At 45.0% G+C, this 26017-nt stretch overlaps 1 protein-coding gene across 1 annotated transcript in view; it reads left to right on the forward strand.

The window, feature by feature from the left end:
- Positions 1 to 26017, forward strand: part of PTPN3 (protein tyrosine phosphatase non-receptor type 3) — a 1427127-nt gene that overhangs the window by 767417 nt on the left and 633693 nt on the right. Inside the window, 1 exon segment of the mRNA XM_040432350.1 lies at positions 17776 to 17949. Within this exon segment, the coding sequence (XP_040288284.1) occupies positions 17776 to 17949 (174 nt within the window).

The raw sequence follows: 26017 nt of genomic DNA on the forward strand, positions 1-26017 counted from the left end.
AACCTGCCTTCCAAAAACCGTATGGGATTCCTTTCCTTCTGCGCCCTGCCGTGTGCCCGTACATCGGTTTACGACCACATATGCGGTGTTTCTGTAAACTACAGAATCAGGGCTATAAATATTGAGTTTGGTTTGGCTGTTAACCCTTGTTTTGTAACTGGAAAAAAATTATTAAAATGGAAAATCTGCCAAAAAAGTTACATTTTTAAATTGTACCTCCATTTTCCATAAATTCTTGTGGAACACCTAAAGGGTTAACGACGTATGTAAAATCAGTTTTGAATACCTTGAGGGGTGTAGTTTATAGAATTGGGTCATTTTTGGGTGGTTTCTATTATGTAAGCCTCGCAAAGTGACTTCAAACCTGAACTGGTCCCTAAAAAATGGGTTTTTGATCATTTCTGAAAAATTTCAAGATTTGCTTCTAAACTTCTAAGCCTTGTAACATCCCCCAAAAATTAAATATCATTCCCAAAATGATCCAAACATGAAGTAGACATATGGGGAATGTAAAGTAATAACTATTTTTGGAGGTATTACTATGTATTCTAGAACTAGAGAAATTGAAACTTGAAAATTTTAATTTTTTACAAATTTTGGTAAATTTTGTATTATTTTATAAATAAAAATTATATTTTTTTTTACTTCATTTTAGCAGTGTCATGAAGTACAATATGTGACGAAAAAAACTATCTCAGAATGGCCTGGATAAGTCAAAGCGCTTTAAAGTTCTCAGCACTTAAAGTGACACTGGTCAGATTTTGCAAAAAATTACCAAGTCCTTTGCTGGGTTCAGACTGACCGTATTTGATATGCGCGTTTAACGGCGTTTTTATGCGCGTTTTTTTGCAATAGTAAACGCGCGTTTGACGCGCGTTTGTGTGATGACTGCAGTGTCCTATGGCCACAAACGCGCGTCAAAACGCCCCAAAGAAGCTCAAGAACTTGTTTGAGCGTAGGGCGTTTTTCAGCGCGTTCAAACGCGCTGTAAAATGCACAAGTGAGAACCAGGGCCATAGGGAAGCATTGGTTTTCATGTGTTGAGCGTTTTACAGCGCGTTTGAACGCGCTGTAAAACGCTCAAGTGTGAACCCAGCCTTAAGGTGAAATAGGGCTGAGTCCTTAAGGGGTTAAATAGACAGCTGGGCTCAGCAGCTGGGTCTCTGTTTTAGGATCTGAAGCATGGTGCTGTGCTGGAAGGTTGAGAGCCGCATGAGGGCTGCACGCTGGGAAACAGGCCCCCTAAAGTCTGCTGTGGACTGCCGGGGATAAAACGGCTAGTGTCTGTTCTATAGATTTCATTTGTTGAATTAACACCAAGACTGTAATGAGTCGTTTTTCTTTTGCCTTTTGTGTGAATAACCACTGCCATTTTGATTTACAAACTTGTTTTGCCTCTGTACTGCGTCCGCTTACCCTGCCTACCAGAGCAAATCCTCACTATATATATATATATATATATATATATATATATATATATATTGTGACTGAGTGTCTGGAGAAGTAGTGGACGGGGTCTATGTGTGCCCAAGAGTCCTCACTTCTGTCATTTAAAAGCAACCAGGGAAATGTTCAGGAGAGGTCTCTGCAATTCGGGTCTGCATAAAACCTGTTTTTAGGGCCTGTGTTGCTGGAGTGGGGAGAGAAGGGTGGGCCCCACTCCATCCGGACAGTCCGGGGTTTTGGGCTGTCAGGTAATTACTCCTAAGGTGTGCTAGCCTGATATAAGGCTGAGAATGCAGACACAGCTCTCTCAGCCTGGGAACAGGTTACCTGCATGGAGCCTGTGAGAGCACTTCAAGAGGTACGGACGTTGCTATTTGTTTGGGTGCTTGGTATTAGGCCGGCACTTGGTCAGGGAGGTTTCATGCTGTACAGTTAGAGCCAGACAGGCTTAGGATTTTTGTTTGTTATATTTTATGTTCTGTACCTCAACCTGACAATAAAACTGGCTGAGGTCAGTTAACCGCCTCCGGATCGCCTAACGCAGGATCGCGTTCCGGAGGCGGCAGTTCCAGGCAGAGTCACGCATATACGCGTCATCTCGCGAGACGCGAGATTCCGCTCAAAGCCGGCCCGCGCATGCGCATCGCGGGCCGGCAAAAGTTACAGGACAAGTTAGTCATCAACCTGCCAGCCAATGATCGTCGCTGGCAGGTTGATGATTTTCAAAAAATCGAATCACAAGCCATCTAACACCTTATATTTATAAATATAAGGTGTTAAATGGCTTCTCTGATGGTCCTTTTGGTCGGTTGGTTCCAGCAGAGGAGCAGACATCACAGTGAGTAGCCACCAAACACTACACTTAGCCCCAGATCACCCCCCATCACCCCAATTAACCCGTTGATCACCCCTTGATCACCCCTGTCAATCACTAGTGAAAGGGAAAAAAGTGATCAGTGTAAACTGTCACTTTTTTTCCCCACTGGTATTGACTGTTAGGTTTTTTAGGATAGTTTAGGCCCCTTGGTTAGGTAGTTAGCGATCGTTTAGCGCCCAGCCCACCGCACCGCAGTCACTGATTAGCGTATCGCTAATCAGCAATTTGTACTTTTATAGTATCTGTAAATGATCAAAACTGATCAGTCAGATCTATAATAGTATTAGTGTCACCTTAGTTCGCCCTCCCACCCAAAACGCAGTGTTTGCCCGATCAGGCCTGATCGGTCGCCCACACGTGCGTTCACCCACGCCCGCCCCGCCGCAGTTACAAAAAAATATATAATTTTGATCACTGCACAATCACTTTACAAGTGCTGCGGTGATAAAAAAAAAAATCAGTTTTGATATTTTTTATCAATCGCAGCGGCCTCCGGTACTTCGCTAGCCTCCCATTTGTTTGACAGGCTTGCTTTTTTTCTTGGGTAGTCTCAGGGAATACCCCTAAATTTAGTAGTCCAAATGTCAAACAGGGGGTATTCTTCTGAAGAGGCCTACAGGATTCATTCTGCCCCAATCGAATGAGGAATGGGAACCCTCATCTGACGAATCTAGTGGGTCAGAATATGAACCTGTAGAAAGCAGTGGCAGTCTGACCCAAAGTTCGGACGAGGAGGTTGAGGTCCCTGATAGCACTAGGCATAGCCGGCCCCTTGTTGCTAGACCACAGGTTGCGCAGGATCCGCTTCAAGGGCAGCGCTGTCGGATTATGTGGTGAGGCATACACCAGCAGCGCAGCCCTCCCTGGACCTAGTACCAGCACTGCCGTACAACATGGTGAAGTGGCGAGCACCAGAAGGGCAGTTGAAGCTGGTACGGTGGCACGTGCAATACTTACCCCGTCGCAGCCACCACACAGACAGGCCCGTAGAGTCCCTGAGGTGCTGTCAAACCCTGATTGGCAGTCCCCAACTTCAGCCGCACCATTAGTTCCCCCTTTCAGCGCCCAGTCTGGAGTTCGGGTTGAGACAGCTCAGATCGGTTCGGCACTGTGATTTTTTGAGCTGTTCTTGACTGCGGAGCTCTTGGACTTAGTCGTGGCAGAAACAAATCGGTATGCCACTCAATTTATAGCCGCCAACCAGGGAAGCTATTATGCCCAGCCTTTACGGTGGAAACCCGTCCAAGTTTCTGAATTAAAAAATTTTCTGGGCCTTCTCCTCAACATGGGTCTAACCAAAAAGCATGAATTGCGGTCATATTGGTCCACGAACCCAATTCATCACATGCCCATGTTCTCTGCTGCTATGTCCAGGGTACGATTTGAGGCCATCCTGTGTTTCCTGTACTTTAGCGACAACACCACCTCCCGTCCCAGAGGCCACCCAGCTTTTGACCAGCTCCACAAAATTCGGTCCCTCATAAACCACTTCAACAACAAATTTGCATATTTGTATACCCCTGAGCAAAACATCTGCATAGACGAGTCCCTTATACATTTTACCGGGCGCCTTGGCTTCAAACAATACATCCCAAGCAAGCGCGCCATCCCAAGCAAGCGGGGTCAAATTGTATAAGCTCTGTGAAAGGGCCACAGGCTATACCCACAAATTTCGGATCTATGAGGGTAAAGATCAGACCCTGGAGCCGGTCGGTTGCCCTGACTACCTGGGGAGCAGTGGGAAGACAGTCTGGGACTTGGTGTCACCCTTATTTGGCAAGGGGTACCATCTTTATGTGGACAATTTTTACACAAGTGTGCCCCTCTTCAGGCTATTTGTTCCTAGAACAGATTGGCTGCTGTGGCACCGTGCGACCTAGTCGCCAGGGCTTCCCCCAATGGCTCGTTACCACCCGTCTTGCAAGGGGGGGAGAGGGCTGCCTTGTGTAACCAAGAACTGCTCGCGGTGAAATGGAGAGACAAGCGTGACGTTACATGCTCTCCTCCATTCACGCAGACACGACAATACAAATAGAACGGGCAACCAGTGTCATTGAAAAGCCCCTCTCAGTCCACGACTATAATTTGCTCATGGGAGGGGTGGACTTCAATGACCAGATGTTGGCTCCTTATTTAGTTTCCCGACGCACCAGACGCTGGTATAAGAAGGTGTCTGTATATTTGGTTCAATTGGCTGCCTATAATAGTTTTGTTCTCTACAGTAAGGCTGGGAGAACAGGATCCTTCTTCAAATTTCAGGAAGAGATCATCGAGAACCTCCTGTATCCAGGAGGTTCCGTGGCCCCAACCACCAGTGTAGTGAGCCGTCTACACGAGCGACATTTCCCCAATGTCGTTGCTGGTACCTCAACCCAACTGTCACCCCGAAAAAGATGTCGTGTCTGTAGCAGGAGTGGAATAAGGCGTGACACCCGCTATTTCTGTCCTGACTGCCCTGACCACCCTGCTCTATGCTTTGGGGAGTGTTTCCGGAAGTACCACACACAGGTACACTTAGCATAGGAATTGCATCTCACAGGACATGCACACAGGGCTGTTAGGGCCCTTTCACTCACAGCTGCTGCAAACCTCTCCTTTCACCTGGGATAATGTACTTCGCCACATCTTTGGGCGATTTGCGCTTTGCACATTGTCCCATGGGGAAGGAGAGGTTTGTCCTATAAAGGTAAAAAAAAAAAAAAACACTGGTAAGCAAAAAAGTTAACGTTCTGTTCAAAAAGTTAAAGTTTATATGTTCCGTTCAAATGTTATTATAAAGTTAATAAATTTATAGCGTTGCGGCCTGGTTTTTTCTTTCTTGTTTTGTTTTTTTTACCTTCCAGGTGGACCAACCGATCGCCTAGCTGCAGCACTGATGTGCATTCTGACAGAAGCATTGCGCTGCTGTCAGATTACACAGAAGTCGGTGTATGCGGCGCTGCAAGACGAGATTTCTCCTCTGCAGTAAAAGATACGTTTGCCGAGGCATATGAGCTGAGGAGGCGGCGGTGTTCATATGCTGTGGCAAACACTTTGTATATTAAAAAAAAATAAAAAATCCCGGCAATGATTTATTTATCCACATCGATTGATGTGAATGGAGAAATCGGGTTTGCCAGGGCATACGGGCTAAGTGGGTATGGATGTTGGGCGGAGCTCCTATGTCCTGGCAGACACTTTTCCCCTCCTTTTTTTTTTTTTTTTGGCAGAGATTGATGCGAATGAAGAAATCTGTGGCGTTCATTTTTTCTTTCAGCCCAGAGGCTGAACGGAAAAAAAAAATCTTATTACCCGTATGCTCAATATAAGGAGAATAGCAGAAACTCCTAATGCTGGCCATACATGTAATGATTGCGGAGACCCTCAAATGCCAGGGCAGTACAAACACCCCACAAATGACCCCATTTTGGAAAGAGACACCCCAAGGTATTCGCTGAGGGGCATATTGAGTCCATGAAAGATTGAAATTTTTGTCCCAAGTTAGCGGAAAGGGAGACTTTGTGAGAAAAAAAAATAAATCAATTTCCGCTAACTTGTGGCAAAAAAAATTATTTCTATGAACTTGCCATGCCCCTCATTGAATACCTTTGGGTGTCTTCTTTCCAAAATGGGGTCACATGTGGGGTATTTATACTGCCCTGGCATTTTAGGGACCCTAAAGCGTGAGAAGAAGTCTGGGATCCAAATGTCTAAAATGTCCTCCTAAAGGAATTTGGGCCTGTTACGCTTAGCGCTCCGGGTCCCCTGCTGGCTTCGGAGCGCTCACAGCGTATGCCCCCAGGCAGCACTCCAGCGTCTCGGCGTGTGCTGTCCTCGCTCTCTAGGGCGCGCGCGCGCCGGGACTCTTAGATTCAAAGGATCAGTGCCACCAGTGATTGGTGCCTGGTCCAAAGGGGTTATTAAGGGTTAAGGTTGTGAGAGGCAGTGCTGACTTAATTAGGCTGCACCTGTGCACTGCCCATTTTTACCTTCTCCTCCCACAGCCTTCTGCCAGATCTTTGTACCTTGTGCATCAGAGAAAGCGTTCCCTACGATGTTAGTTTGCCTTACCTGTTGCCGTACCCGTTGCTACCGTCCACTCGCCTTTGAACCTTTGCTGCCTGCCCTTACCGCTGCTACGTCCGACTACGCTCTTACCTTCTCCCTGTGTACCACGCCTTATCAGCTGCCAGAGAGGTCGAGTTGTTACTAGGGGCCACGACCTGGTAGTTAACGCCGCGGGAAATCCATCCCGCCTTGCGGCAGGCTCTGGTGAAGACCAGTAACTGCTTAGAACCGGTCCTCTAGTACAACCCGCGCCATTGCCTCTCTGGTCCAGAGGATTCACTACCTGTCCTGCCGGTTCGTGACAGTAAGATCCGGCCATGAATCCCGCTGATGTTCCCTGCCAAGCCTGGAGGACCTCACCACCATTGTGGCCCAGCAGGGTCAACAGCTGGCCCAGTTGACCGCTATGTTGCAGCAGCTCCTGCCTTCTCTGCAACAGCCAGCTCCTCCGTCTGCTCCTGCTGCATCACCTCCGCCTGCCGTTACCACCGGTTCCAGAATCCGTTTGTCCTTGCCAGACAAATATGACGGAGATCCTAAGCAGTGCCGTGGGTTCTTGTCGCAGTGCTCTCTCCACCTCGAGCTTCTGTCCGACCAGTTTCCTTCTGAGCGAGCCAAGGTAGCCTTTATTCTCAGTTTACTGTCCGGGAAGGCCCTGGCCTGGGCTACACCACTATGGGATCGCGCAGATCCTGCCACCGCTTCCATCCAGAGCTTCTGCCTAGAGTTCCGGAATGTTTTTGAGGAGCCTGCCCGGGTTACCTCCACAGAGACTGCCTTACTAAATTTGACCCAAGGAGGTTCTTCCGTGGGTGACTATGCCATTCAGTTCCGCACCCTGGCCTCTGAGCTGAACTGGAACAATGAAGGCCTTTGCGCCACCTTCAAGAAAGGACTTAACAGTGAAGTAAAGGACGCTGTGGCTGCACGTGAGCTTCCTTCCACTCTTAGTGACCTCATCTTGCTGGCCACTAGGATAGACAAACGTTTCGCCGAAAGACAAGAGGAACTCTTCCTTGAAAAGGAAAAAGCTCGTCCTAGACGCTTTCCTCGTCTGGCTCCCGTTTTGCCGCATCCCCCTCAACCCGCTACTGGGTTTTCCGCCGTGGAAGCCATGCAGGTGGATCAGTCAAGCTTGACTCCGCAAGAATGAAGCCGCCGCAGAAACGAGAACCTGTGTCTGTACTGTGCTAGTACCGAGCACTTCCTTAGAGATTTTCCTCTCCGTCCACCGCGTTCGGGTAACGCTCGCACCTAGTAAGCGTGGGAGAGGCGTTGCTAGGTGTGGATTCTTCCTCTCCACGTTCTCATCATACCCGTTGCAGTTGATCATCTCTTTCCAAGTCCTCTTTCTCCGCAGCCGCCTTCTTGGATTCCGGTTCAGCTGGCAACTTCATTCACGCCTCCTTGGTTGACAATGTACCCGTATTCCAGTAATCCATCTACCCAAGCCCGTTTTTCATTTCTATGTTAACGGTGAGAGACTCTCAGCCACCGTGCAGTTCCGTACCCAGCCTTTGCAGATGGACATCGGAATATTTCATATCGAGACTTTAGAATTCTTTGTCCTTCCCTTCTGTTCCTCCGAACTCCTCCTGGGTCTGCCGTGGCTTCAACGTCATAGCCCTGTCCTGAATTGGTCCACCGGTGAGATCCTGCGTTGGGGCTCCTCCTGTTCGGACCGCTGTCTCAAGCCTGCTCTGGTCAAACAGCACCCCAAAGTTTCTCCGCCTTCTGGGCTGCCCAAGCCATACCATTCCTTCACGAATGTCTTCTGCAAGAAACAAGCTGAGGTTCTTCCTCCTCACCGATCCTATGATTGCCCGATCGATCTGATACTCGGTTCTACTCCACCTCGGGGCAGAATTTATTCTCTCTCACCTCCTGAGACTCTTGCCATGTCCGACTATATACGTGAGAACCTACAGAGAGGATTCATACGAAAATCTTCTCCAGCTGGGGACGTTTTTTTCTTCGTGACTAAAAAAGACGGCTCCCTCCGCCCTGCATTGACTACAGAGGTCTAATAAAATTACCATCAAGAACCGTTACCCTCTGCCTCTAATCTCTGAGCTATTTGATCGTCTCCGAGGGGCTAAGATCTTCTCTAAATTGGACCTTCGAGGGGCCTATAATCTGATCCATATCCGTAAGGGAGACGAATGGAAGACCGCCTTTAACACAAGGGACGGCCATTTCGAGTATTTGGTGATGCCCTTCGGCCTCTGCAACGCACCTGCTGTCTTCCAGGAATTCGTCGATGATATTTTCAGGGACTTACTTTACACCTGCGTGGTCGTATACCTGGATGATATCCTCATCTTTTCCTCCAATTTGGATGTACACCGGGTCCATGTGCAACAAGTTCTTACTCGTCTTAGGAGAAATCGCTTGTACGCTAAACTTGAAAAATGTCTTTTTGAACGGACCTCCCTGCCTTTCCTGGGTTACATTATCTCAGCCCAAGGACTTCAAATGGACCCAGCCAAACTCTCGGCGGTTCTGGATTGGCCACGTCCCTCTGGTCTCCGAGCCATACAAAGATTTCTGGGCTTTGCGAATTACTACAGGCAATTCATCCCTCACTATTCCACTCTGGTAGCTCCTATCGTGGCCCTCACTAGAAAAGGAGCTAACCCCAAATCCTGGCCTTCCCAAGCCGAGGAAGCCTTCCAGTCCCTGAAATCCGTCTTTTCCTCTGCACCCGTTCTCTCTAGACCAAATTCCACCAAGCCCTTCTCTCTTGAAATGGATGCCTCCACGGTGGGAGCTGGAGCTGTCCTCACCCAGAAGTCTTCCCGAGGCAAGACTTCAACGTGTGGCTTCTTTTCTAAAACATTCTCTTCCGCAGAGAGAAATTACTCCATTGGGGACAGGGAACTGCTGGCTATTAAATTGGCACTGGAGGAATGGAGACATTTACTCGAGGGCGCCACACATCCTGTGTACATCTTCACGGACCACAAGAACCTGGCTTATCTCCAGTCTGCTCAGAGATTAAATCCCCGTCAGGCTCGTTGGTCTCTGTTCTTCGCCCGCTTTAACTTTGAGATCCATTTCCGTCTGGCTTGTAAGAACATTAGAGCAGATGCTCTGTCTCGCTCCTCTGATGTGGTGGGCGACGAGTTAACACCTCAATATATTATCCCTCCAGAACGCCTTATTACAGTCGCTCCCGTGGACCTGCGCCTTCTTCCTCCTGGCAAATCCTACGTACCTCCACGTCAGCGGCTGCGAATTCTGGTGGTGGATCGCTTCTCCAAGATGGCTCACTTTGTACCCCTGCCCGGTCTACCCTCTGCACCCATGTTGGCCAAACAATTTTTCCAACACATCTTCCGTCTCCATGGCCTTCCCAAACATATTGTCTTGGATCGTGGGGTACAATTCGTCTCCAAATTCTGGAGGGCTCTATGTGCTCAGCTCGGGATCAAATTGGACTTTTCTTCTTCGTACCATCCTCAGTCTAACGGCCAAGTAGAACGGTGTGAACCAGATTTTGGGGGACTATCTGCGTCACTTTGTATCCTCACGCCATGACGACTGGGCTGATCTACTTCCCTGGGCGGAGTTCTCCTACAACTACAAACAATCCTCTGCCTCTAAGAAGTCTCCTTTCCTTGTAGTTTTTGGCCGTCATCCTCTTCCACCTCTGCCGCAGTCTCCCACTCCTTCTTCTGTACCTGCCGTTGACAGTCTTGTACAGGATTTTTCTTCCATCTGGCGAGAAACCCACGCTGCTCTCCTCAGGGCTTCCGCCCGTATGAAGGTTCAAGCTGACAAGAGACGCAGATCTCCTCCGGAATTTCGTCCGGGTGACAAGGTGTGGCTCTCCTCTAGGTACATCCGATTTAGGGTCCCAAGTTACAAGTTGGGCCCTCGTTTCTTGGGACCCTATAAAATCAGAGTCGTATCAATCAAGTTTCTTATCAGCTCCATCTTCCTCCCTCCCTCCGAATCCATAACTCCTTCCATGTCTCCCTTCTTAAACCTGTTGTCTTTAACCATTTTCTCCCAAGCTTGTTTCTCCCACCCCTGTCGCCGGTACCTCCGATATATTCTCTGTCAAGGAGATCTTGGCGACCAAGATCTCCCAGGGGAAAATATTATTTTTGGTCGACTGGGAGGGCTGCGGTCCTGAGGAGAGGTCATGGGAGCCGGAGGAGAACATCCTGGACCGCAGTCTCATCCGCAAGTTCTTCGGTACCAAAAAGGGAGGAAGACCAAAGGGGGGGGGAAACTGTTACGCTGAGCGCTCCGGGTCCCGTGCTGGCCTCGGAGCGCTCACAGCATATGCCCCCAGGCAGCACTCCAGCGTCTCGGCGTGTGCGTCCTCGCTCTCCAGGGCGCGCGCGCGCCGGGACTCTTAGATTCAAAGGACCAGTGCACCAGTGATTGGTGCCTGGTCCAAAGGGGTTATTAAGGGTTAAGGTTGTGAGAGGCAGTGCTGACTTAATTAGGCTGCACCTGTGCACTGCCCATTTTTACCTTCTCCTCCCACAGCCTTCTGCCAGATCTTTGTGCCTTGTGCCTCAGAGAAAGCGTTCCCTATGTTGTTAGTTTGCCTTACCTGTTGCCGTACCCATTGCTACTGTCCACTCGCCTTTGAACCTTTGCTGCCTGCCCTGACCGCTGCTACGTCCGACTACGCTCTTACCTTCTCCCTGTGTACCACGCCTTATCAGCTGCCAGAGAGGTCGAGTTGTTACTAGGGGACACGACCTGGTAGTTAACGCCGCGGCAAATCCATCCCGCCTTGCGGCGGGCTCTGGTGAAGACCAGTAACTGCTTAGAACCGGTCCTCTAGTACAACCCGCGCCATCGCCTCTCTGGTCCAGAGGATTCACTACTTGTCCTGCCGGTTCGTGACAGGGCCCCTTTGCGCATCTAGGCTGCAAAAAAGTGTCACACATGTGGTATTGCCGTACTCAGGTGAAGTTGGGGAATGTGTTTTGGGGGTGTCATTTACATATACCCCATGCTGAGTGAGATAAATATCTTGGTCAAATGCCAACTTTGTATAAAAAAAATGGAAAAGTTGTCTTTTGCTGAGATATTTCTCTCACCCAGCATGGGTATATGTAAAATGACACCCCAAAACACATTGCCCAACTTCTCCTGAGTACGGCGATACCAGATTTGTGACACTTTTTTGCATCCTAGGTGGGCATTTTTTACACATTTTGATTTCAAACTACTTCCCACACATTAGGGCCCCTAAAATGCCAGGGCAGTATAACTACCGCACAAATGACCCCATTTTGGAAAGAAGACGGTATTTCATGATGGGCATAGTGAGTTCATGGAAGTTTTTATTTTTTGTCACAAGTTAGTGGAATATGAGACTTTGTAAGAAAAAAATGAAAAAAATTAAAAATCATCATCATTTTCCGCTAACTTGTGACAAAAAAATAAAAAGTTCTATGAACTCACTATGCCATTCAGCGAATACCTTAGGGTGCCTACCTTCCGAAATGGGGTCATTTGTGGGGTTTTTCTACTGTCTGGGCATTGTAGAACCTCAGGAATCATGACAGGTGCTCAGAAAGTCAGAGCTGCTTCAAAAAGCGGAAATTCACATTTTTGTACCATAGTTTGTAAACGCTATAACTTTTACCCAAACCATTTTTTTTTTTTACCCAAACATTTTTTTTTTATCAAAGACATGTAGAACAATAAATTTTGAGAAAAATTTATATATGGATGTCGTTTTTTTGGAAAAATTTTACAACTGAAAGTAAAAAAATGTCATTTTTTTTGCAAAAAAATCGGTAAATTTCGATTAATAACAAAAAAAGTAAAAATGTCAGCAGCAATAAAATACCACCAAATGAAAGCTCTATTAGTGAGAAGAAAAGGAGGTAAAATTCATTTGGGTGGTAAATAAACGGTGAAAGTAGTGTAGTGCAGAAGTGTAAAAAGTGGCCTGGTCATTGAGGGTGTTTAAGCTAGGGGGGCTGAGGTGGTTAAACGAAGTTCCTGCCGTGTGGACTGTAACTGCTTCGGTGTGCCTGCCAAACTGTGCCTGTCTACCCAGGAGACGACAGCCCGCTACCTAATCCCTTACATAATATATACACACACACACACCCCCACCACACCCGTGGGGGAAAATAACACTGTGTCTTGACCTCAAGAAAGCGATTCACACCAGACATCCCAAGAATATTGCTGAACTGAAACAGTTCTGCAAAGAGGAATGGTCAAGAATTACTCCTGACCGTTGTGCACGTCTAATCTGCAACTACAGGAAACATTTGGTTGAAGTTATTGTTGCCAAAGGAGGTTCAACCAGTTATTAAATCCAAGGGTTCACATACTTTTTCCACCTTCACTGTGAATGTTTACATGGTGTGTTAAATAAAAACATGGTAACATTTAATTCTTTGTGTTATTAGTTTAAGCAGACTGTGATTGTCTATTGTTGTGAATTAGATGAAGACCAGATCACATTTTATGACCAATTTGTGCAGAAATCCATATCATTCCAAAGGGTTCACATACTTTTTCTTGCAACTGTACGTTGCTTAACTGTGTGCTAATTAATAACCCTATACCTTCCACTCTGGATCAATTTTATAAAGGACTCTGACTGGGCCACTCCAGAAGGCGTATTTTCTTCTGTTTAAGCCATTCTGTTGTTGATCTACTTCTATGCTTTGGCTCGGTGTCCTGTTGCAACACCGATCTTCTGTTGAGCTTCAGCTGGTGGACAGATGGCCTTAAGTTCTCCTGCAAAATGTCTTGATAAACTTGGGAATTAATTTTTCCTTTGATGATAGCAATCCATCCAGGCCCTGACACAGCAAAGCAGCCCCAAACCATGATGCCCCCACCACCATGCTTCACAGTTGGGATGAGGTTTTGATGTTGGTGTGCTGTGCCTCTTTTTCTCCACACATAGTGTTGTGTGTTTCTTCCAAACAACTCAACTTTGGTTTCATCTGTCCACAGAATATTTTGTCATTACTTCTGTGGAACATCCAGGTGCTCTTGTGCAATCTGTAAACGTGCAGCAATGTTTTTTTTGGACAGCAGTGGCTTCCTCTGTGGTATCCTCCCATGAAATCCATTTTTGTTTAGTGTTTTACGTATTGTAGATTCGCTAACAGGGATGTTAGCATATGCCAGAGACTTTTGTAAGTCTTTAGCTGACACTCTAGGATTCTTCTTCACTTCATTGAGCAGACTGCACTGTGCTCTTGCAGTCATCTTTACAGGACGTCCACTCCTAGGGAGAGTAGCAGCAGTGCTGAAATTTCTCCATTTATAGACAATTTGTCTTACCATGGACTGATGAATAGCAAGGCTTTTGGAGATACTTTTATAACCCTTTCCAGCTTTATGCAAGTCAACAATTCTTAATCGTAGGTCTTCTGAGAGCTCTTTTGTGCAAGGCATCATTCACATCAGGCAATGCTTCTTGTGAAAAGCAAACCCAGAACTGGTGTGTGTTTTGTATAGGGCAGGGCAGCTGTAACCAATACCTCCAATCTCATCTCATTGATTGGACTCCAGTTGGCTGACACCTCACTCCAATTAGCTCTTGGAGATGTCATTAGTCTAGGGGTTCACATACTTTTTCCACCTGCACTGTGAATGTTTACATGGTGTGTTCAATAAAAACATGGTAACATTAATTCTTTGTGTGTTATTATTTTAAGCAGACTGTGATTGTCTATTGTTGTGACTTAGATGAAGATCAGATCACATTTTATGACCAATTTGTGCAGAAATCCATATCATTCCAAAGGCTTCACATACTTTTTCATGCAACTGTATGTAAGAATGATGAATATGAAATTAAGGCCTCCTGCACACGTCCGTTTTTTTTCCCCGTTTACTGGCCGTTTTTTGCGTTCCGTATACGGTCCGTATACAGAACCATTCATTTCAATGGTTCCGCAAAAAAAAACGGAATGTACTCCGTATGCATTCTGTTTCTGTATTTCCGTTTTTCCGTTCCATTTAAAGATAGAACATGTCCTATTATTGCCCGCAAATCACGTTCCGTGGCTCCATTCAAGTCAATGGGTCCGCAAGAAAACTGAACACATACGGAAATGCATCCATATGTCTTCTGTTTCCATTCCGTTTTTTGCGGAACCCACCCCAATTTTATCTATGTAATTACTGTATATGCCATCCGGAAAAACGGAACAGAAAACGGAAACACAATGGAAACAAAAAACAGAACAACGGATCCGTGAAAAACGGACCGCAAAACACTGAAAAAGCCATACGGTCGTGTGCAGGAGGCCTAACAGATATAATATTAATATTTTTAAATAACAAAGTATGTTTATTAACCCCTTCTACCCCGGGCCAGTTTTCACCCTTCTGCCCAGGCCATTTTTTTGCAAATCGGACTTTATGTGGTACAGTAGGTGTTTGTGATATTGTGCTTTTAGCACGACAGCGTCGCGCTGATACTCGGCGACATGGTGCCGAGATCTCGCACTCACTGGAATAGTGACAGCACATCCCAGCAAGCGCGTCATAGAAGCGACGGGAGATCCGACTTGGATTCCCGCCAATTCTACACGTGTGCGGCGTTTGTTATGAATCCTGAGGGGGAAGTCCCCGCCGGATTTTAAATAAAAATCCGGCATGGGTCCCGCCCTCAGGAGCATACCGGGCTCTTAGGTCTGTTATGGGTTGTAAGGAGAGCCCCCCCTACGCCGAAAAAAACGGCGTAGGGGGTCCCCCTACAATCCATACCAGACCCGTATCCAAAGCACGCTACCCGGCCAGCCAGGAAGGGAGTGGGGACGAGCGAGCGCCCCCCCCCCTCCTGAGCCGTACCAGGCTGCATGCCCTCAACATGGGGGGGTTGGGTGCTCTGGGGCAGGGGGCGCACTGCGGCCCCCCCACCTCAGAGCACCCTGTCCCCATGTTGATGAGGACAGGGCCCCTTCCCCGACAACCCTGGCCGTTGGTTGTCGGGGTATGCGGGCGGGAGGCTTATCGGAATCTGGGAGCCCCCTTTAATAAGGGGGCCCCCAGATACCGGCCCCCCACCCTAAGTGAATGAGTATGGGGTACATCGTACCCCTACCCATTCACCTGCAAGAAAAGTGGTAAAAACACAAATAAACCACACAGTGTATTAAAATATTTTATTTTTCTGCTCCGGAGGCCGCCCCCTGTCTTCTTTATTAGCTCTTTTACCAGGGGGGGCTCTTCTTCTTCCGCTATCCTGACGGGTCTTCTCCGCTATCCGGGGGGTCTTCTCAACTCTCCGGGGTTCTCCTTCTGTCTTCGCCGCTCTCCGTTGTTGACTCGGCGCACCCCGGTTCTTCGTCTCGCGAGATCTCGGATTTTAAATAAAAATTTAGCGAGACGAAGAACCGGGGTGCGCCGAGGCCGCCCCCTGTCTTCTTTATTAGCTCTTTTACCAGGGGGGGCTCTTCTTCTTCCGCTATCCCCACGGGTCTTCTCCGCTATCCGGGCGGTCTTCTCAACTCTCCGGGGTTCTCCTTCTGTCTTCGCCGCTCTCCGTTGTTGACTCGGCGCACCCCGGTTCTTCGAGATCTCCGAGATCTCGCGAGACGAAGAACCGGGGTGCGCCGAGTCAACAACGGAGAGCGGCGAAGACAGAAGGAGAACCCCGGAGAGTTGAGAAGACCCCCCGGATAGCGGAGAAGACCCGTCGGGATAGCGGAAGAAGAAGAGCCCCCCCTGGTAAAAAAGCTAATAAAGAAGACAGGGGGCGGCCTCGGCGCACCCCGGTTCTTCGTCTCGCTAAATTTTTATTTAAAATCCGAGATCTCGCGAGACGAAGAACCGGGGTGCGCCGAGTCAACAACGGAGAGCGGCGAAGACAGAAGGAGAACCCCGGAGAGTTGAGAAGACCCCCGGATAGCGGAGAAGACCCGTCGGGATAGCGGAAGAAGAAGAGCCCCCCCTGGTAAAAGAGCTAATAAAGAAGACAGGGGGCGGCCTCCGGAGCAGAAAAATAAAATATTTTAATACACTGTGTGGTTTATTTGTGTTTTTACCACTTTTCTTGCAGGTGAATGGGTAGGGGTACGATGTACCCCATACTCATTCACTTAGGGTGGGGGGCCGGTATCTGGGGGCCCCCTTATTAAAGGGGGCTCCCAGATTCCGATAAGCCTCCCGCCCGCATACCCCGACAACCACCGGCCAGGGTTGTCGGGAAGGGGCCCTGTCCTCATCAACATGGGGACAGGGTGCTCTGAGGTGGGGGGGCCGCAGTGCGCCCCCTGCCCCAGAGCACCCAACCCCCCCATGTTGAGGGCATGCAGCCTGGTACGGCTCAGGAGGGGGGGGGGCGCTCGCTCGTCCCCACTCCCTTCCTGGCTGGCCGGGTAGCGTGCTTTGGATACGGGGTCTGGTATGGATTGTAGGGGGACCCCCTACGCATTTTTTTCGGCGTAGGGGGGGCTCTCCTTACAACCCATAACAGACCTAAGGGCCCGGTATGCTCCTGAGGGCGGGACCCATGCCGGATTTTTATTTAAAATCCGGCGGGGACTTCCCCCTCAGGATTCATAACAAACGCCGCACACGTGTAGAATTGGCGGGAATCCAAGTCGGATCTCCCGTTGCTTCTATGACGGCTCTGTCTCCATCGCGGCAAGCCAGCTCGGCGCTGGCTCCCGCGATGGGGCTCGTAGGTGCTCAATCTCGCCGAGAAAGAGAGCGAGATTGACACAAAATCGGGTTCACCTACTGTAATAGCTTTGAAACACTTTTTTATTTATCGAAGCCATTCTGAGACTGTTTTCTCATGACACATTGTATTTCATGATAGTCATAAATTTGAGTCAATATATTTCACCTTTATTTATGAAGAAATCCCAAATTTACCAAATTTTTTTTTTTTAAATTAGCAATTTTAAAAATTTCAATTTCTCTGCTTTTAAAACAGAAAGTGATACCTAATAAAATATTTATTACTTAACATTCATCATATGTCTACTTTATGTTGTCATCATTTTGTAAATGTCATTTTATTTTTTAGGACGTTAGAAGGCTTAGAATTTTAGAAGCAATTGTTAACATTTTTAAGAAAATTTCCAAAACCCACTTTTTAAGCACTAGTTCAGGTCTGAAGTCACTTTGTGGGACTTAAATGAGGATTAAAACCAATTAGTGTATGGAACTTTTGAGCTGTCATGTTCAAGCATGCTGTAGTGTGTCTGTGTCTCATGCATAAACACCTTTGTGCAGGTCTTACTTATACATTATTTTCAGATCTGTAATCACTAGTTCAGTGTTTTTGAACCTTGTAGTTAATTGAAATGCCAACATACAGTATAAATGTCATGATGATATTCCTTATTGATTTCTCCTACGGTCACAGAAATGACTTATTCTCTTTAAAAATGTATTTTGTTTCTTAATTGCTTGTTTTTCTTGTGGGGGGGTTTCTCCAGGCGAAGCCCTAGATTACGCCACATCATTAGGAAGCCACAGCACTCATCTGCTGACAATCTAGTGAATGAAATGACCTATGTGACAGAAACTGAGGATGTGTTCTACACTTATAAAGGCTTTCCAACTTCAAAATATAGTGATTCCGAATTTTTTCAGAATCAGAGCTCACGGAGGTATGTGAAACTCATGTTTTCTGCTATTTAAACATTCTTTTTTTGTAGAAGCTTTTTGTTATGCGGAAAAGAATATTGAATTGGAATATATATATATATATATATATATATATATATATATAGTATTTAGATAACTTTTTATAGTTTTAGAGCCATATAGCAAGTAAATATAATGCTACAATGCTGTAAATGCTGTTTGATCCCCTAAAATTGCATTTTCTACATAGTTAAATACTTTATAGAAGCATTATTCAGTAGGACATATTTGTAGTCAAACAGTAATATGTTGCAGTGGCAACATAGGGAATATGAATTTAGGTTGTGGCATTGCTGTGGTAACACATATAACTTCAGTTTTAAAGGTTGCTTCAGCTAAAATCTGATTTTCACTTTCATGTAGTAATAAGGACGATAACTTATTTCAAGAAGCTATAAAGTCCCATTCACAAGACCGAATGGCCGTGGTGTCTGCAATATATGGGCACCGGCCGTGTCAACCCCGTGCTGCATTGACTTGAACGAGTCCTTGATTCGCAAAATACGGAAAAAGATAGGACATATCCTATCTTTTCAGAAGCGGAAGTGTGGATCGGAAGTCCACGTAAATACTTGGAAGCACTTCCATGGGATTCCAGGTCTGTGTTTCCGCACTGCAAAAGATAGGACATGTCTCATTTTTTGGCATATTTAGCGGTTCACGGACCCATTAAAGTCAGTGGATGCACATCAAAATACAGGATTCACAGTCTTTGCCCTTTTATTGTGGACTGCAATTTGTGGTCCTCAACACAGATTTTTTAAAATAAAGTAAATATGTATGCCAACTTAGAGATTTGTCATATGTACATATTTTTAAAGCAATATTTTAGTCCCTCATTTATAATCCAAGTCATTAACCCTCAAGACCAGGCTATTTTTACTCCCAGATTTCTCAGAGCGATTACTTTTTTTATTTTTCCATTTATATAGCTGTATAAGGGTTTGTTATTTGTGGGACAAACTGTACTTTCCAATGGTACTATTTACAGTTGCATCCCTTTGAATCCAGAGAAGAAGAAAAAGGTGTGTGGTTTGAAGCTGTTTGGGAGCTGCACTTATACATGCAGACAAACAACGCGAGTTTGTGAGCGTTTGCATGTTTAAGTTCCAGTGTTTGTTTGTGTTAAGTGTGTGACTTTAGATTAAGTGACTTTACATTCAGGGACTTTAGGAGGGGACTACAGTAAGTCAGTTTCTTATCACTGCACAAAGAGAGGTGTAGGGTAAAAAATATACATAAACCTCTTAATTGTATGTACATGAATGCCAGAAGCCTGACTAATAAAACTGGAATTAGTAATGTGGGAGGGGGACTATGACATAGTGGGAATAACTTCAGCATGGCTAGATGATAGCTATGACTGGGCACTTAATGTACAGGGTTACAGTCTGTCTCCTTTATGTAAAGTCCTGTCTAAAGCCCACACTCCGGGAAGATATTAGTGAGGGACATGAACATGTGGAGTCACTGTGGTTAGAAATACATGAAGGCGAAAACAGTAATAAAATACTAATAAGAGTTTATTCTAAACCACCTAATATAATATTGAGCAAGGTATTAGAGGTACACGTCCCCTAATTTTAATATCAGAACAAATATTGATAAAGAGGACGTTAAAATGGAGCAAAAATAATAAATAATTTATTAGTGCTAATAATGGAAAATAGAATGGGGTGAGAACCTACAATAATAATAGGACACTAAGTCAAAAACGTCTATCCAGATTATGTTCCCTAATCATGTATTAGCAGTGACCCTCACAACTGTAGTGTATTGGAGGACCACTGAAGGTATCATATACAGATAAACGGACTAATATGTGTAAATAAAACCACCTCACTATTGATCGGATATGGTACTCCCCAACTTTATCCCATTTGGAATTGTTTTCCAGCTTCCCACTACATTCTATGCAAGATCTTAGTCGATGTCCGCTGGTGCTTGATGCACCTAAGTTATGTAGATGTGCCGGCCTTTTTTATAACTTAGGTGCTTTACTAACAGCCATGCCACTTGCTTAAATCTTTGCCAGCTCTCTTGCTGACGTAGATTTAAGTCATTTTCTATGCCAAAAAGAGGCGTAGAAAATAATTACTGAGATGGGCCAGTCGGCCCCCTTAAACCACCCATGCCACCTCAGAAAAGTGCTTTGAGCGGGGAAAAGTTGCAGATTTGCCATAATAAATAACCCCTTATATTTAGATTTATAGTCCTGTCTATATTCACAACTGACTAAGAATCAAAGTTAACACTAGTATTTTAGAAGAATTTAAAATTATTCACCCACTGTTTTTGAATGGATGAATTTTCATGTTTTTTAAAGGGAACCTGTCACCGGGATTTTGTGTATAGAGCTGAGGACATGGGCTGCTAGATGGCCGCTAGCACATCTGTAATACCCAGTTCCCATAGCTCTGTGTGCTTTTATTGTGTAAAAAAAACTATTTGATACAAATTAACCTGAGATGAGTCCTGTACGTGACATGAGTCAGGGACAGGACTCATCTCAGGTTAATTTGCATATGTATCAAATTGTTTTTTTTTTTGCACAATAAAAGAACACAGAGCTATGGAGACTGGATATTGCGGATGTGCTAGCGGCCAGCTAGCAGTCCATGTCCTCAACTATATACACAAAAACCCGGTGATAGGTTCCCTTTAAATGAACTGAAAATATTTGGTCTATTGGACAATATTACCAAGATAAAATAGAATAACTGTGTTCTAGATTTACAATTGTACTTTATTCTTTAAATTGTTCAACAAATGGCAATCATATAATGCAAAAACTTAAGCAGTGGCTCAGATTTGCTAATCCTATAGATGGCGTAAACTTAGGCTGTCTAGACCTGCACCAGATTTATCACAGTGGCTCCGGCTGGATGATGAATGTGCTGCAGGCACAGACACAAACTCTATGCCAACTATTGGTTGGCTTATTTTGAGACAGAATTTTACATCAGAATTGTGCCACAACTTTGTGCAGAGGTGCAGAACAGTGCATCTGGGGCCATGCCGCCTTTCCAGAGAAGCACCATCCTCTTCCTGCCAAGCCATTTTTGAGCAAGTCAGAAAACATTGTGGAACCCCTAATTGTTTAAAAAGTGCACCAAATTGCTCAACTTTTTAGACAGATGGTAGGCATAGGCACATTAGTAAATCTGGGTCATAGGAAGAAGAGTAATATAACTGACAATATGACAGAATTTGAGGTAGTGCACTCACCTATTTTTGCTGTGCAGGTAGGCACACCAGCTTTATATGTATTTTATTTTAAAGGTACTTCAACCAGATTGCAGGAATGATTCAGCAGCAGAAAATCTGGATATTTTGTCATCAGGGATTAGTCAGTGTATTGTTCATGAAGCATAATAACATAGCACATATACTGAATTTTCAACATAATAAACTAGTGCATACAATGGGGAACACTGTGGCTCAATGGTTAGCACTGCTGCTTTGCAGCACAGTAAAGCCCTGCGGAATATACAGTGGATATAAAAAGCCTACACACCCCTGTTAAAATTTTCAGGTTTCTGTGATGTAAAAAATCTTTTCCACCTTTTAATGTGACCTATAAACTGTACCACTCAATTGAAAAACAAACTGAAATCTTTTAGGTGGAGGGAAGAAAAAAAAAAAATAATAATAATAATGTGGTTGCATAAGTGTACACACCCTCTTATAACTAGGGATGTAGCTGTGTTCAGAATTAAGCAATCACATTCAAAATAATGTTAAATAGGAGTCAGCATACACCTTCCATCATTTAACCCCAAATAAAGTTCAGCTGCTCTAGTTGGTCTTTCCTGAAATTTTTTTAGTCGCATCCCACAGCAAAAGCCATGGTCCACAGAGATCTTCCAAAGCATCAGAGGGATCTCATTGTTAAAAGGTATCAGTCAGGAGAAGGGTAAAAAAGAATTTCCAAGGCATTAGATATACCATGGAACACAGTGAAAACAGTCATCATGAAGTTGAGAAAATATGGCACAACAGTGACATTACCAAGAACTGGACGTCCCTCCAAAATTTATGAAAAAGACTAGAAGAAAACTGGTCTGGGAGGCTACCAAGAGGCCTATAGCAACATTAAAGAAGCTGCAGGAATATCTGGCAAGTACTGGCTGTGTGGTACATGTGACAACAAACTCACGTATTCTTCATCTGTCTGGGCTATGGGGTAGAGTGGCAAGACGAAAGCCTTTTCTTTTTACGAAGAAAAACATCCAAGCCAGGCTACATTTTGCAAAAACACATTTGAAGACTCCCAAAAGCATGTGGGAAAAGGTGTTTTGGTCTGATGAAACCAAGGTTGAACTTTTTGGACATAATTCCAAAAGATATGTTTGGAGCAAAAACAACACTGCACATCACCAAAAGAACAACATACCCACAGTGAAGCATGGTGTGGGCAGCATCATGCTTTGGGGTTGTTTTTCTTCAGCTGGAACTGGGGCCTTAGTTAAGCTAGAGGGAATTATTTATTTTTTTATTTATTTTTTATTTTATTTTCAAAAGCTTTATTTGTAAAAGCAGGAGTACATAATAAAGTAAGAATAGAGGAGGGTGAGGACAGACCTCCTGTGAAATATGATACTAACTAACAAGTTAACAATAGTATGATACAAAATAGATCGCAATACACTTTAGAGTCATTGCTACATATTGTATATAGTACTGGAAAATTCGAAAGAGTCCATTTCTTGAGAGAGAGTCAACCTCTGGTCCACGCTTCAAAGGCTAATCAGGTACCTGAATGATGTGTTATTTAACTGGATAATGTGTAGGGTGGGCTTAAAGTGGTGTATGGGCACCAAGGGTTCTATCAACTCCTAAACCCTCTGTTAGTTTCCCAAGCGAGCCAAGTGGCATTGAACTTATGGATAGATCTCATTTCCCAGTGGGAAATTTCCTCTAGTCTGTATATCTGGTCGACTCTAGAGAACCAATGTTCAATAGAAGGGGTATCAGGCGAGAGCCAGTGGTGCGGGATTAAAAATATAGCCACGTTGATTAACTGTCTGAAGAGGCCAATGTTTGGAGTCCTGCAGGCAGTAGGATATAGATTTAGCAGAGCAATCTCCGGCTGAGGTAAGAGAGAGGTCTCGCAGATTCGATTGCAAATATCGAAAATCTGCTTCCACCAATCCCTTAAGGGAGGACAATGCCACCAAATATGAAGGAAGGAGCCTATAGATTTTGAGCATCTCCAGCATGTGTCTGAAGCAGACGTTGAGTATAGGCAAGTTTTATCTGGGGTCTTATACCATCTGGCCACCACTTTGTAACAATTCTCCTGTATTCTGACACATCTTGAAGCCCTATGTGGGGAAATCAAGATTTGGTCTATTTCCTGTCTGGAAAACGATCTGTTCAAATCTCTTTCCCAGAGTTTAATGAACGCCAGGGTAAAGAGAGTGTCAGGAAGCCTTAATTTATTGTAAAGTTGAGATATTAATTTGGTTGGGGTCTGGGTACATTCTAATAGGCTTTCCAGCCATACTTGTGGGCGGGAAAGGTCTTGTGAATTAATGTTTTGTTGAAAGTATGAACGAAGGAAGAGTAAAGGGGAGAGATTAGAGTGTTGATAGTTACGTTTGGTCTTCAGGTCTGTTAAGGAGTAAGGGTGGGAGTCTTCTATGAAGTCTCTTAGAGGGGTCGTTGAGTTTTTGAGGGATCCCTTCACACTGTCTAATAGAGCTTTGGGGCGACATTTATGACATCTCTAATTTGTAGGGTTATAGAAGGAAATGGTCTTAAATGTTGGGTGTCACTGAGCCCTTTCCAAACAGAAAAGGTGGCTTTCATTAATGGAGAAGCTAGTGGGGGTAGGAGTTGGGCTGTTCTGTGGCCTAGTAAGAAGGCCCTAAATGTGCTTCCTAGTAGGGCTTGTTCCATGGAAACCCATGATTTGTGAGGCGGTTCCCTCAACCAGTCTATCACTCTAGCTAGGAGAATCGCCTTCCCATATATTTCTGGGTCAGGGAGGGCAATACCACCCCATTTCTTTGCTCTGTTCAGTGACTTATGCGAAAGTCTAGGTCTCTTGTTGAACCAAATGAAGGAGCTAAAAAGAGATCTCACTTTTTTGTAGAATAGCGCGGGAACCTGGATAGGGAGAACCTGTTGTAAATGTTAGTTTAGGGAGAATTAGTGAGGCCAGGATGTTCTTTCTCCCAAACCAAGAAAGTATTGGTATGTCAAGACTTTTAATTGTCTTGGTAATTTCTATTAACAAAGGATTGTAGTTCAGGCCGAACAATTGGGAAGGATCTGTGCTGATCTTGACCCCTAGATAAGTCAGATAAACCTGAGCAAATAATAAGCGATTTGCTATGATTTACTTTAAAGTTGGAGCAAAGTCCATAATTTTCCAGGTGTTGATAGATCCTGGGTAGAGCAGATTCTGGGTTGCTAATCATAACAAGCATATCATCAGCAAAGGCTGCTGTTTTATGTTCCTGGTCTCCAAGTATAATACCTTTAATGGCTGTGTCTTTCCTGATAGTTTGTAGGAGGGGTTCTAAAGTTGAAACAAATAAAAGAGGGGACAGGGGACACCCCTGTCTAGTACCGTTCCTAATGTTAAAAGGGGGGGATATTGTGCTATTGACTGAAATAGAGGCGGAGGCATTGGTATACATAGCACCGATAGCATACATAAAGGGGTACGGGAAGTTTTGGGATGAGAGAACCTGTTTCATGAAGGACCAGTTGACTCTATCAAAGGCTTTCTCCGCGTCAGTACTGAGGAGAACCACGGGAAGTGATTTTTTTTTAACATAGTGTATAATGTTCAGGACTCTGGCAGTATTGTCCTTACCTTCCCTGCCTTTGATAAAGCCCACCTGGTCCCTATGTATAAGTGAAGGGATAATTTTTGCTAATCTATTAGCTAGCAGCTTAGCTAGAAATTTTAAGTTTAAGAAGGGAAATGGGTCTGAAATTTGGACAATGGGTATGGTCTTTGCCTTCTTTAGGGATAAGTATTATGTGAGCTTTGGTCATATCTGCCGAAAGGGGTTTATTAAGTAGAGACGCATTATAGATCGGGAGTAGATGTGGGATCAGTGAGTCAAGGAAGGCTAAATAATAGGGGGTTGGGAGGCCATCTGGGCCTGGACTTTTCCCTTTGGGGGACTTTCTTATAACCTCTACAAGTTCCTCCTTAGTAAATGGGGTTTGGAGAGATGTTTTGACCTCTTCAGATAATTTTGGGAGAGCTAGATCCTCTAAGAAGGAGTTAATTGGAGAGCTGGTTTGAGTGTCATTGACAGACTGCTGAGACGAGTCTATGTTGTATAGAGCTTCGTAGAAGTCTCTAAATTGAGTCGCGATGTGTGTGGGGTCAAATATCCAAGAGCCTGAAGCGTCACGTAGTTTATGTACGTAATTATCTTGTTTTCTTTTCTTTATTCTCTGGGTAACAAATTTCGAGGCTTTATTACCGTGTGCGAATATCTTTTGTTGGGCGTGTAGATAGTACTTTGCCGAGGCCGTATTTAGTACGTTTTTGAGGGAGGTTTTAAGAGCACTAAGCTCAGTTAAATGCGTACTTAGAAGTGAACGTTTATGTAATCCTTCTAGACGTCTGATCTGTTTGTGGAGAGTATCAAGCTGTTTTTCCCTTTTCCTTTTAATGTGGGAGCTTAAGCTTATACAATGGCCTCTAATGAAAGCCTTGTGGGCATCCCAGAGAGTTTGTGGAGATATATCAGGTGTATTATTAAGGGTAAAGTATTCGTCTAATAAGCTGAAGACAGTCTTTAGTCTCTGGGGTTCTCAATAAGGATTCATTTAGTTGCCAGGGTTTATGGTATTCCCTAATTTGGGGTGCCGAAACAGTTATGTAAATTGGGGCATGATCTGACCATAAGAAGGAGCTAACGTCTGCCTCAGTACACAGCCGGATATGATTTTTTGTGATAAACAGGTAACCAAACGTTGGTATGAATAGTGGGCTGAGAAATAAAAAGTATACTCAGTCTCATCTGGGTGGAGGGTTCGCCATGTGTCAATTAGGTG

Source organism: Bufo bufo, chromosome 5, assembly GCF_905171765.1.
Source record: "Bufo bufo chromosome 5, aBufBuf1.1, whole genome shotgun sequence".
NCBI lineage: Eukaryota > Metazoa > Chordata > Amphibia > Anura > Bufonidae > Bufo > Bufo bufo.